Below are 14,769 nucleotides of genomic sequence, written 5' to 3'. Positions count from 1 at the left end.
AATAATGTTATTGTTCTACACAATGCAGGGAGTGAATAAATCACACACTCTAGGACAATTGGAAGATACACGGCCAACAAAGTTGAGCAGTCCTAATCACAGATGCACTGACAACTGGTGGCCCCAACATGACCCAAGCCTAAACAACTAAGGTGTAAGAAGAATATAGAGTATCACAATTAGCCAAAATTAGCTGACAGAACAATCCCATACTGTGGTTTATTCAAATTGAGGCAAGTTTTCATTATGCAGGAATTACCACTGATTCAGCAGTGTTTCCCTTGGTAGGGGGCCAACTAGGCCATCAAATGCCCATGGAAATTCAAGGTATTATAACTGCACTGCTGTCGGAAGACTCTAACAGGAGCCTAAAAACTTTGCTCATCTGAAAAATAGCCACTTCACAAGAAGACTGCCTCTGACAAGTACTCATGCAAGAAGCCATTCCACTACATTTGGCCCTTTCAGAGCAAGGTGGACATCAGTAGTGTTCCTGACAACCTGTTGCATACTACATACAATATGGACAACTATCTATCACAACAAGTGAAGGCAATCATAGCATCCCAAACAGCGATGTCACTGGACTCCTTTGCCAAAATTATGGACTGCATACAAGAGGCTATCACTCCCACATGAGTTAATGCCGTGGCAGAGCCATGCAGCAGTACAGCAGCAGTAGTCATGCTTACTGATTGTGATTCACTGGCAGAGAAGATAAGACATTCTATGCAAACAGCTCTACAAACTACTTTTTCAACAAGGTCTAACAGGGGCAGAAGACATTATCATTCCAGTTCCAGGAGTGAGCTCAATTTCTAATTTAGAACAGTCATTATGCTTGTGCTATTGAAAATTTGGTGAACAGGTAGACAAGTGAGTAAGTCCATGCTCACTCCCAAGCACCAATGTCAGACAATCTTAGGCACAGACAACTGCCAGGCAGGATCACAGTGCCTGTTTATTAGTGACAGGAGGTATGGCCTGAAATATGTACACTGAAGCATCAAAGAAACTGTTATAGGAATGCATATTGAAATACAGTGATATGTAAACAGGCTAAATATGGTGCTGCAGTTGGTAACACCTATATAAGACAACAAGTGTCTAATGTAGTTGTTGGATCAGTTACTGCTGCTAAAAAGGTGGGTTATCAAGATTTAAGTGAGTTTGAACATGGTGTTATAGTTGGCACATGAGCAATGGGAGACACATCTCCGAGGTAGCAATGAAGTGGAGATTTTTCGTATGACCATTTCACGAGTGTACCGTTAATATCAGGAATCTGGTAAAACATTAAATCTCTGACATTGTTGTGGCCAGAAAAAGATCCTGCAAGAATGGGACCAATGACAACTGAAGAGAATTGCTCAACATGACAGAAGTGCAACCCTTCTGCAAAGTTCTGCAGATTTCAATGCTGGGCCATCAACAAGTGTGAGCATGCAAACCATTCAATGAAACATCATTGATAGAAGTGATATGGGACCCCTGATGTGTCTAGATACGAATCTGATGGGTGACACATAAGTAAGCATCCTGTCTGATCACCTGGATTCATCCATGTCCATTGTGCATTCCGGCCTACTTGGGCAATTTCTTCAAGACAATGTAACACCCCACACGTCCAGAATTGCTACAGAATGGCTCCAGGAATGCTCTTCTGAGTTTAAACCCTTCCGCTGCTCACCAAATTTCCCAGACATGAAAATTATTGAGCATATCTGGGATATGCAATGGGCTCCTCAGAAGAGATCTGCACCACCTCATACTCTTATGGATTTACGGACAGCTCTGTAGGATTCATGGTGTCATCCAGCACTACTTCAGACATTAGTCGAGTCCATGCCATGTCATGTTGTCGTACTTCTACATGCTCGAATGGTCCCTACACAATATTAGGCAGGTGTACCAGTTTCTCTGGCTCTTCAGTGTAGTGGCTCTTCAACTGCAGCTGCAAGTTCAACAAGCATTCACTCAGTTCCACAACGAGTGGCGACAAGCCACTCTGTATGGCATGTGATTTCCCTGCATGTTTCAGAGGTGATGCTCCACTACCACCATGGAGACTGATTTAGTGACACATCATCATCATCTGTCATTGACTTCTGTGTGTTGTCATCACATTTGTCTAGTGGGACTGTAATGTTGTAGCAACAGTGCTCTTTATTCCTTGCTTTTTGGTTACTCTATGATAGAGATTGTACATAGTTACATAATAGATTGACTACTGACTCACTGTTAACAGTCTCAACCTCTTTGGAGTTTCAGTACACCACTTTCAGCCCTTAGAACATTGATTCTCGACCTTTCTGACACAATTACCCGTAAGTGCAATCAGATGTCAGCTGGTTCCTCCTGCCCCCCCACCCCACCCCACCCCCCACCACCAGTTATCATTGTTAACAGCCAAATTAAATCTAGAATGGAAAAGAATTTTCTTTGAACACTTTTATTTTTGAAAGGATGAAAGATAAATGATAGTTTTTATAGGTATCTTGTTAAATGAGGAATTAATGAGTCAATCAGACAATTGGTACTGCTTACTTTTAATAATCTTTATTATTTTACAGTATGATGAAGCAACACATCTTAGAAAAGAAAGCTGACTATTCACAGTGAGAGTAGACACCTGTTACAAAATTTTATTCCTCTGCACCCATCCTCCACCATCCTCTACCATCACTTGCTTCCCAACACCATGTCCAACCAAGTTAAAATGTGTGCATTATACTTATTGTTGTTAAATCACTTGATTATTGGGCTCCTTACTTATGAACTGGCAGAAACTGGAAAACTTCAATCTATCATTTCTTTGTGTCTCACCAGTACGCTCTACAGCAGTGAAGTGCTATTACATAGTTACTGTTACAGTGTGTCCTCAGTCAGTTCATATATCTGTTGCTAAGTATATAATGAAACAATTTCTGGTCCATTGCGGGAACTACCTACAGCTCGGAGAAGTAATTTTCATGAGATTTTTAAGCACATGTGATATATGTGACTCAATCTAAATGTCACTGATGCATTGTACAAAATATGGTTCAAATGGCTCTGAGCACTATGCGACTTAACTTCTGAGGTCATCAGTTGCCTAGAACTTAGAACTAATTAAACCTAACTAACCTAAGGACATCACACACATCCATGCCCGAGGCAGGATTCGAACCTGCGACCGTAGCGGTCACACGGTTCCAGACTGAAGCGCCTTTAACCGCATGGCCACACTGGCCAGCATTGTACAAAATATATTTGTAAGGGGTGAACAATGTGAAGAAGATGTTGTTCATACGTTCAATTTACAAGCTGTAATCTCCATCATGCTATGTTATCCATTAATGCTAGCATTAGGAAAAATGTTAATTACTGATGACTTAAATAGTCAATATTTCAGTCCTACAAAATAATGATAACAGTAAGGATCTATTAAAAATTATTTAGTTTTGTGACCAAAACACAGTCAAACACTTTTTTCTGTACTCCTCATAAAATTTCGTTTTATCCATCAGGGGGAATCACCACCAAGTTGGGAACCACTGTCCAAGATGGTATGCTACATGTACAGGTAAGAATTTGTATGTAGAAAGGGTAAGGACAACACAAACCCAAAAGCATGTAAGTTATTTTGGAATAAAACTCTACAATGCTCTGCCAGTGTACATGAAGGCAATAATAGATGAAGTAAAATTTAAGACTGAGCTTAAAAATTACCTTTTAAGCAAATCTTTCTATGATGTAGATGAGTACTTTGATTGTGTGTAAATTTATTGCCAAAAATTTTAATTTATATGTCTAAATTTGTACTTTTAAAAAATGCCTTGAAAGTGATATTCCATTATTATGTCTATAGTACTTGTACTAGTATGATAACTTTGTTGTGACAATTCCTACATCATGTAAATGATATACAAGAAGATGATAAAATGAAATGAAATGAGTCCCATTCCAGCTCACAAATTTGCCTAGTCAGATAAAATAAGTGGAACACAGATGAGTACAACTTATTGCACTATTAACAATATATTTACCCTATACAGATAGGTTTTCTACCAAGTGACTAAATTTTAACTGTTGTTGTTGTTGTTGTCTTCAGTCCTGAGACTGGTTTGATGCAGCTCTCCATGCTACTCTATCCTGTGCAAGTTTCTTCATCTCCCAGTACCTACTGCAACCTACATCCTTCTGAATCTGTTTAGTGTATTCATCTCTTGGTCTCCCTCTACGATTTTTACCCTCCACGCTGCCTTCCAATGCTAAATTTGTGATCCCTTGATGCCTCAGAACATGTCCTACCAACCGGTCCCTTCTTCTCGTCAAGTTGTGCCACAAACTCCTCTTCTCCCCAATTCTATTCAATACCTTCTCATTAGTTATGTGATCTACCAATCTAATCTTCAGCATTCTACCTTAACTAAATGTCTTTTATTACATAATCATCCCCCACACCATGCAAGTGATGCAATACACACCACAGCATGGAATTGTTTTATGTGATTGACTCAGTCCTTCCTATAAGATTAATATAGCCTGATAAGTTTGAGACTGTACTGTATAACCCTATGTACATCCATTCATATGTATGCACCTATGTACATACTGCTCTTACTAAACCCATATCATTGTCCTTTACTATTGTTTTTGATACTATGCTAGACACATTCACATGTGTTTTTCACTTGGTTCAGTCTAATGTAGTTGATGTACGATCATTAAAAAAAAATTAACTAAAGATATTATGATGTTATACTTTATAATTTATAAATATTTTTATATAATTATATTTTTATATAATGTATTTGCTGTATCTAGGGAACTAAAGGTGGCATACTGTAACACTGAAGCTTATTGCATGTAAATACACCAAAAAGAACTTGAAAAATTAAGAAAAAAGGAGATTTGAAATGCACAAAAACAAAAATTTTGAGGGATCAGATGGTAAACTATCAGGGTAATTACAGACTGTTTTTAACATCATGATATTTTACACAAATATATCAAAATAAAAAGGTATGTTTTGAAGTGGTTGAACAAAAAGTGAAGTAATTCCTGTGTAAATATGACTGTAAAGCCAACCCAACAGATCTCAGACAGTTTATGCGATACCAACTTTTAACTAGCATTTCCAAGTTCTGGATTTGTCAGAATACGAAGGCACAGTAAAGTGATACTTTGGCCTCATTAGTTAAACAAGGAAGTAGAAATGGGTGGTTTATTGGCCTTGCTTGACATCCTGGAGTGTACAAAATATCATTTCAGTGTGGCTGTTATGACACTGACCAAACAGTATGCACTGAGGAGCAATGCTGGTTGGAACACAAGAGGTGCTTATGCTGAGGCTATCCTGAAAAATCAGCCATTACAGAACACACTTTAGAAAATCAACACCAAATTATATTCACTGAAAAATATTTCATTATAAGTTTGAAGGGATTCTGGGATAGAATCATAAAAGAAGCACTAGAAATAAAAATATCTGAAAACACCATCAACAAAGATAACAGCTGGGGCCCTGACCATTGTGAGGTTGAAGCCAGTGCAACAGATGCGGGACAAAGACAATGCCATAAATGGTGGGGAAGAGAGCACCAGTGATGTCACAGCCAGCAGTGTGGCTATATAATGGCAATGTCTTGGTAACCACTTGACAGTGATTGAGAAGAGCTTGGTCAAAAGACTGAGAAGGCTGAAAGTCCCAGAAGATTTGTTTTTATATCTTCCCAATTCCACAAGATTCTATGTATTCTGTTCAACTGAACTTGGATTCAAAAGCGATTTGGCTGTTAAATGCAGCCATGAGACCCAGAAAACTATGAATTCAGAACTTACACTCATGATTTTCAACTATTTTTTTTTCTGGCATGAAATTAAAGGAAAGAAAAACAACTAATGGATTTTGGAATAGGAAATATTCTTGAATGGTCATCCTTTCCTGTAGGATAATGTTATTAAATGAGGAGTGAAAATATTTGCACCCATGGTCAAAGCAGCACACAAGGTTTTGGGGTACAAAAACTCCTACAATGCTGTGGTTGATCACTTGCTCAGGAATCTTTGACCTGCTGCAGATGAGGGTGATAACTGCACTAACTCTTTGAAATGATAATGATCCTCACCGGACTTCAACAAGGAAAAAGGTACAATTACGTTTCTTTTCCAGTTTACAATGAAGTCATTCAATACTGCACACAACCTTAGACTAGAAGAGGTGAGGGAAGCAAACAGCCATGTGCTTTTCATAGGAACCATCCTCAGATTTATCTTAAATTAAGATGAGGAATTCATGAAAAACATAAATCTGGATTGCCATGGGGATTTAAACCCTGCTTCTTCTAGATGTGAGTCCAGTGTCAACCACTGTGCCATATTTTACAGTAAATTTCAGAAGAGGAAACATAACTGCCTTTCTCCAAGTGTCAGGATACTGTTCAACAGACCAAGTTTTAAGAAACAACTAGGGCCTATGTATTAATGTCTCCAACAAAGATAAAACAGCATGGCCTAATGGATTTGGTCTGGTCCAGAGGCTATTCCTTTTGTCACAGACTGAGTGGGTTCCAGCCCCCACATGGAGAACAGATAATTTTACATTGCTAAAGAAGCTAAACTTTGCCATCTTCACACTAATGCAGATGGCCTGGGATTTTGGACTTTGCGTGACTGAAATGGTGATATTACAAAAATGTAGTGCAGCTGCTTGGATCTTAACCTGCATATCCACCAAGATGCAATTCTTTTATTTGGCAGTAACAGGAGGTGTGCTGATCTTGCCTTGCTTTGTATGAGATGTGGGACTGTCAATGAAATTCAGTTAACCTTTCTGATATACCTTCTTGTTCTGTTTATTGTCATTTTGTGCTTATGATCAATTTTCTGCTGAAAAGCTACATTATAACTGATGCAGAGCCACTTGCCTCATCCTATTTGCATAGTGGCTTTCTGTGTTTTCCTAAATAGTGAGTTATCTACTAAACCGTTTACTAGATTATAGTGGCCTGATAAATCACACTATTGATATGATCCATCATTTCTTGAACACCATCTTGATGACCATATATAGTCAAATCGATGTATAATGCCAAAGTGACTAGATGATCACCTATTTTTTGTGACTTCTTGTCACACACGGCTCTGTTTCTGAGATGGATCCAGACTGTAAACTGGTCACTGAAGTGTAAACAAGTGCACACTGTCTAATGAACAGTATCTGCAAGTGCATGAGAGTAGAATGGGAGATTATTGACATAGCCTGAAGTAAGTCAATTGTCTTGAATTTGCAAGGGAGGTGCCCTCTCCCAATCACTCACCCCTTGGTACAGATAGTAACTGTGTCTCATAACCTATCACATTAAGATGAGAGCCCACTTTTCTGAAGGTACTGGAGAGTCTATGGAAAGCCATTTTGTCCTAGACTTGATGAAAGGAAAATTGTAATGTCACCTACAAATAGTAGAGAATGGGGCAACTCTTGCCTCACAAGCGGCTAATGACTCATGGGCTGAATATCTCCCAGGTTAAGGAAACCTCTTCTGCCAAGTGTCAACAGCCTCCTAGGAGAGTTGATGAGCAGGTAGAAGGCAGGGCACTCTCTTGTCCTTAGAATGAGAAATCACTCATAAAGATGGATAAACCTGACAAGGCCAATGGCACAAAATATGGAAGGCAAGGGAGATCACCATGTTAAAGACTCATATGGTATCCCCAGACCCACTGGACTGTACTCTCAAGTAAGGTTGTTCCTGAGAAGAAATACTCCAAAATAGGCCCACAATTGGATCTCTGGGTGGGCACTTACCCATAAAAACTATACTCTGAATTATATCAGTATAAGAGGAGGAAAAGGGAAAAATCTCTATTGATGAGTGCTGCATAGTATATGAAGATGATGAATAAGAAAGGAAAATTAGAAAACATGAAGAAAGAAATGGAGAGACAGAATATCAGTCTTTTAAGTTTAGCAATGTTCAGTGGGAAGGAGAAGGAGAATTTGAATCTGGCAGTACAACATAATTCAAATAGGATCAAAATCTAGGGAAAATAGAGTTGGAGTAATATACAGGAGACATCTAGACAAGAACATAGTGAGGGCTATTCCAGTTAGTGACAGAAAGTTACCAGTGAAGTTAAAGAGGAACCCTGAGGATACATTGATTATTCATTATTCCAGTTTATATGGCAACATCAGATGGAAACAAAGAGAAAATGGACAAAATATACGAGCAGACTGAGGAATTCTGTGAAGAAAATGGGAATAGGGAAGAAGAAAAAATGTAGTTGGAGGTTATGGATTTGGAGAAAACCTGATAGTCCTATGTGAATGATTTGATCACTAGATTGCTAATACTTGAGTCTATCACCATCAGTGAAGATTATATACATGGAAAGTCCCAGCTGATTTTGCTAGATATCAAACAGAGTGTGCTTTAATCAAACAGTAGAGATACAAAAATGGCATTAAAATAGCAAAAAACTTTCCAGGTGCAAATGATGATACAGACCATATCAAAGGATATTAAGAAAAAGCAACAGATAGAGAAATGGGATGGTGAGAAACTCAATTATGAAAACTTTAAGAAAGAGTACAGTCACTTAATCAAAAATAAATTGGAGCATGTAAAGCAAAGTGCAGATGTCACTGAAAAATGAAAATTGTTAAAAATTTGGTGTTGGAAGTATTAGAGATAGATACTGGAAATGTTAATAGAACAAGAAATCAGAAAGAATTGATAACAGGAAGTATGCTTGATAAAATAGATGGGCACAGTATATGGAAAAATGACAGTTTGGAAGAAGGCAGAAGACAGAGCAGAAAACTGAACAATGAAATAAGAAAGTTAACTGATCAGGCAAGAGAGGATTGGATGAGGCAACAATACAAGGAAATAGGAGAATGAGAAAAAAAGGAAAATTGGAAGAAATGCACAGAACATTGAGTCCTTAACTCAAAGACATATAAGAGAAATAAGTAAACAATGAAAGTTAAATAATCATGGGAAGAAGGCAGTGCGTATAGAAGAGGAGAAGAAAGTTTGGGTGGATTATGTGGAAGAGTCATATGACTCACAGATGGATAACACTAGATTGGTTTTGAAAAATGAAGGGGAACAGAATGAAGAAGACCAACATCCCAAGATATTGAAAAAAAAAAAAACAAAAAAAAACCAACAATTTAGGAGTTCCAAGATAAGAAATCACTAGCCTGTGATAGAATACCATCGGAAGCACTGAAAGTCTTAGGTTGAATTTCAGTAGCCAGATGACAGAGGTAGTAAACAGAGCTTATGTCACAGAAATTTGGCATCAAGAGCTGTTTGAGTTCATTCTAATACCTTCACTTTAAAAATTGAATGTAAAAGAATACAAAGACTATAGGACAATTCGTTTTATTTTAAAAATGCTCTAAGGAGTCATACCAAGGAGAATGGAAAGAAAAATTAGGAAAATATGGGTGAAGACAAGTTCATGTTCAGAAAGGTAATGGAACAAGAGACGCTATAGGATGTGTGAGGATGTTTAGAGGAAAAGGGATAGAAATGAAGAAAGAAGGATATAGTTCTTTTATCAATGAGACAGAGGCTTCTGACTAAGTCAGCTGTGTAGTAACTCTATAATATGAGCAAGCGTAATCAAACAGCACATGATACAAGTGTGTCCATGGATTGCCTAGAGAGGCACAACCTGAATAGGCAGTGGGTGCAACAAGTGCTGTGCCATGTACGCAAATAGCCCAATATAAGCTTGATTTTATTTAATCGTGTCAGAAACACACACCAAAAAACCATACAAACAAACATGAGCTTGATGTGTCAGAATCTCAGCCTCATTTATGTTTACTTACTTACTGTATGCTCACTGATGAGACTTATATGTATGTGTTCTGTAGTTATGAGACTTTGTATTGTTCCATACTTCATTCAGTGTTAATGTGAATCTTTTTGAGTGGAAATAAAATAAAAAACAGGAATATACTACTGTTAATTTTGGAAGGTGTTAGTATAGACTGAAATAATAGAAGGGTAATAAAGGAGATGTACAAAAGACAAGAAGTGACAGTTGAAGTAAGGACTGAGGAAACAGAAGAGATGAGGACTAGAAGGAGTCTAAAGCAAGGAATATTCAACATACGTGGGGAAGAACTGATAGGTAAGGCCATAGAAGATGCAAGGGGAATTGTAACTAGAGGAGAAAGGACAATGGATATAAAATACACAGATGATCAAGTAGTGCTAGCAGAATCATAAGAAGAGCTACAGAAGATGTTGAGGGGTATAGTAAGAAGTAGTAAGGAGTATGGAAGGATGACAAATATGTTGTTGTTGTTGTGGTCTTCAGTCCAGAGACTGGTTTGCTGCAGCTCTCCATGCTACTCTATCCTGTGCAAACATCTTCATTTCCCAGTACTTACTGCACCCTGCATCTTTCTGAATCTGTTTAGTGTATTCATCTCTTGGTCTACCTCTATGACTTTTACCCTCCACGCTGCCCTCCAATGCTAAATTGGTGATCCCTTGATGCCTCAGAATATGCTCTACCAACCGAACCCTTCTTCTTGTCAAGTTGTGCCACAAATTTCTCTTCTCTCCAATGCTATTCAATACCTCTTGATTAGTTATGTGATCTACCCATCTCATCTTCAGCATTCTTCTGTAGCACCACATTTCAAAAGCTTCTATTCTCTTCTTGTCTAAACTATTTATCGTCCATGTTTCACTTCCATACATGGCTACACTCCATACAAATACTTTTAGAAACGACTTCCTGACACTTAAATCTATACTCGATGTTAACAAATTTCTCTTCTTCAGAAACGCTTTCCTTGCCATTGCCAGTCTACATATTATATCCTCTCTACTTCGACCATCATCAGTTATTTTGCTCCCCAAATAGCAAAATTCCTTTACTACTTTAAGTGTCTCACTTCCTAATCTAATTCCTGCAGGATCACCAGATTTAATTCGACTACATGCCATTATCCTCATTTTGCTCTTGTTGATGTTCATCTTATATCCTCCCATCAAGACACTGTCCATTCTGTTGAGCTACTCTTCCAGGTATTTTGCTGTCTCTGTCAGAATTACAATGTCATCAGCAAACCTCAAAGTTTTTATTTCTTCTCCATGGATTTTAATACCTACTCTGAATTTTGCTTTCGTTTCCTTTACTGCTTGCTCAATATACAAATTGAATAACATCAGGGATAGGTTACAACCCTGTCTCATTCCCTTCCCAACCACTGCTTCCCTTTCATGCCCCTCGACTCTCATAACTGCCATCTGGTTTCTGTACAAATTGTAAATAGCCTTTCGCTCCCTGTCTTTTACCCCTGCCACCTTCAGAATTTGAAAGAGAATATTCCAGTCAACATTGTCAAAAGCTTTCTCTAGATCTACAAATGCTAGAAACGTATGTTTGCCTTTCCTTAATCTATTTTCTAAGATAAGCAATAGGTCAGTATTGCCTCACGTGTTCCAACATTTCTATGAAATCCAAACTGATCTTCCCTGAGGTCAGCTTCTACCAGTTTTTCCATTCATCTGTAAAGAATTTGTGTTAGTATTTTGCAGCTGTGGCTTATTAAACTTATAGTTTGGTAATTTTCGAATCTGTCAATACCTGGTTTCTTTGGAATTGGAATTATTATATTCTACTTGAAGTCTGAGGGTGTTTCACCTGTCTCATACATCTTGCTCACTAGATGGAAGAGTTTTGTTAGGCCTGGCTCTCCCAAGGCTGTCAGCAGTTCTAATGGAATGTTGTCTACTCCTGAGGCCTTGTTTCCACTTAGGTCTTTCAGTGCTCTGTCAAACACTTCACGCAGTATCATATCTCCTATTTAATCTTCATCTACGTACTCTTCCATTTCCATAATATTGTCCTCAAGAACATCACCCTTGTATAGACCCTCTATATACTCCTTCCACCTTTCTGCTTTCCTCTCTTTGCTTAGAACTGGGTTTCCACCCAAGCTCTTGATATTCATACAGGTGATCCTCTTTTCTGCAAAGATCTCTTTGATTTTCCTGTAGGCAGTAGGCAGTACCCAAGAGGACGCCATCATCATTTAACCCTACAGTAAAGCTGCATGCCCTCAGGAAAAATTATGGTTGTAGTTTCCCCTTGCTTTCAGTTGTTCGCAGTACCAGCACAGCAAGGCCGTTTTGGCTAGTGTTACAAGACCAGATCAGTCAATCATCCGGACTGTTGCCCCTGCAACTACTGAAAAGGCTGCTGCCCCTCTTCAGGAACCACACATTTGTCTGGCCTCTCAACAGATACCCCTCCATTGTGGTTGCACCTACATTACGGCTATCTGTATCGCTGAGGCATGCAAGCCTCCCCACCAACAGCAAGGTCCATGGTTCATGGGGGGAGGGTGAGAAATATAGGAAAGGCAAAAGTGATGAGAATATGCAAGAAGCAAACACCAGTTAACATATTCTTAGATGGAAAAATATAGAGCAAGTAAAATCCTTTCTGTGCCTGGGAAGTTTAATGATGAGGAATGAAAGGTGTACTGCAGAAATAAGGAGGCAAAAAGAGCATTTGAAAAGGTGAAGCAGTTACTAACAACACAAAGAATTCTAATGGAGCTGAGGAAAAGATTTGCTAAATGTTATGTGTGGAGTGTACTGTTGAACAGCAGTGATTCATGGGCAGTTAAAAAGGAAGAAGAAAGGTATTTATAAAGTTTTAAAATATGGCTATGGAGAAGAATGCTTAAGGTGAAGTGGACTGATAGACTTCAGAATAGGAAAATATGTGAAGAAAGAGGATTACTGGAAGTGATCACGAGCAGCAAAAAATCTTATCTGGGTGATATACTATGTAAGAACTGTCTGCAACAAGAATTTCAGAGGGAAAAGTGGCAGGAATGATAGGAAAAGCTAGGAAATGGATTATGAGAGGATATGAGAGGATGAACTTATAAACAGATGGAGGAAGACGCTAAGAGCAGGACACAGTGGAGAGCCTCCAGTTGAAACCCGTCATAATAGCAATACATTAAAGAAGAAAAGAAGGGAACCCACATAAGTAATGGGCAGGTGAGGTTCTTTAGAAGATCAAACAGTATTTCTCTGTCCAGAGCATTATATGATGGCAGATAAAAAGAATGCAATTTGATCTTGATTGGAATAAGAACTGTAGCAGCAACTACCAGTGTTTGTACCACAAGGGGAAATGGAGAGGAATTGTGTATATCACTGACATGCACATCCAGCTTCACTTAGCCTGTTCTACAATATGGAGGTAATGAACCTGTGCATCCCCAACTTATTACATGAAAAGAATGAAAGTCAATATTCCAGAATAAATTTTCACTCTGCAGCAGAGTGCATACTGATACAAAACCTCCTTGCAGATTAGAACTGTGTGCCAGACTTAGATTTGAACTTGGGACCTTTGCCTTTCATGGGCAAGTGCTCTACTGACTGAGATGCCCAAGCACAACTCAAAAACCAGCCACACTGGTGGAAGGAAAAGATTGTGAGTCATGCTTGGGTAGCTGAGTCTGTAGAGCACTTGCCAGTGAAAGGCAAGGGTCCAAGTTCAAGTCTCAGTCTGACACACAGTTTGAATCCACCAGGAGGTTTCAAGTTCCTTATTGTCCTTGAAAAACATAATCTTCTAGTTGAACATTCCCCATATGTGCCCACACCGTGTCTATCATGACCATGCATCCTCTGCATCTGCATGGTACATTATTATTTTGAATGACTTTAGAGAAAGATGTTAGAAGTGAAACTGTGCAGTAAATATTGCGCACAACATCCCACTACATCTGTTTTAGCCCTCTTCCTCCCTCCATTACTCGCATATTTCAGGTGACAAGTCAGCTCTGCTGGATGTGGTGGTGGTGGTGTGTTGGGGCTTATGGGCGCTCAAAATCGAGGTCATCAGCACCCTGACACACATTAAAAGGAACGGATGTGGACAGACCTAAGAAAACTAAAGCACACACTCAAAGAAAGCAGGAAAAGAAGGAAAATGCTACATAAGAAAGTAAAACTTAAGGAAAGGGGAAAAACTGAGCAATCCAACTTAATAAACTTTCATATTAAACCCAAATAAACATTAGCTTTTATACATACCCAAAAAATACTATTGCTGGAGCTGTAAGGGCAGATGAAAACAAAAGGAATGCTCCAGCCATTGTATTAAGAGTACTGGCATAAACAGCAGCAAACATTGGTCCATAGATAAATGGTGCAAATGCTTCACATATGCCAAACAATGAATTCATCCTCCCTGTAAAAACATTAAGATTCTAAGTGTTAACAAGAATAAAAATAGCACAAAACTATCAAAACTTCAAATTTTCATGCTGTAGTTTGTATCCTAATTGACAAATGTTGAATCCTTTAAAATTAATTACTTTCTAAATGAGCACTATTAACTTCATAGTTACATTTGTTGTGAACCCATCAATATAAATGTTTACCAAAGCAGACAATTTAAAGAAGGATATTTCTTAAAATTTAATGCATACAGTGTAAACACATTAAGAAGGAAAGCCTTTCAAAAGTTTCCTTAAGGAAAGTGATGCACTTAGGTTCAACCACAAGTTATTGCACTGGATTCATTAAGTAATTTGGTAGATATCTGATGTACAACTAAAAGGGTATCATAGCCATATGTACAGTGTGTGCTACAGTTTTACATGGTATTCAGTATTTTTAGTAATAATGTGATAACAATTCAACTGATATTTTTTCAAACAGTCGGGTGATGCTGAGGGAATAGATTAGGAAATGAGACACTTAAAGTTGTAAA

The 14,769-nt window shown here is 38.3% G+C and overlaps 1 protein-coding gene across 3 annotated transcripts in view; it reads right to left on the bottom strand.

Moving 5' to 3' along the window:
- The window catches only part of LOC126483737 (proton-coupled folate transporter-like), a 263,942-nt gene that overhangs the window by 133,479 nt on the left and 115,694 nt on the right, over positions 1-14,769 (bottom strand). Inside the window, exon 6 of one of the 3 annotated variants that reach the window (XM_050106854.1) lies at positions 14,088-14,244. The exons of the other annotated variants lie outside the window; for them this stretch is intronic. Coding sequence (XP_049962811.1) covers positions 14,088-14,244 — 157 coding nt within the window. The remainder of the gene's footprint in view (positions 1-14,087; positions 14,245-14,769) is intronic. 3 annotated transcript variants of the gene reach the window in all.

This window comes from Schistocerca serialis, chromosome 6, assembly GCF_023864345.2.
Source record: "Schistocerca serialis cubense isolate TAMUIC-IGC-003099 chromosome 6, iqSchSeri2.2, whole genome shotgun sequence".
NCBI lineage: Eukaryota > Metazoa > Arthropoda > Insecta > Orthoptera > Acrididae > Schistocerca > Schistocerca serialis.
This window is presented reverse-complemented; position numbering and strand designations above follow the sequence as displayed.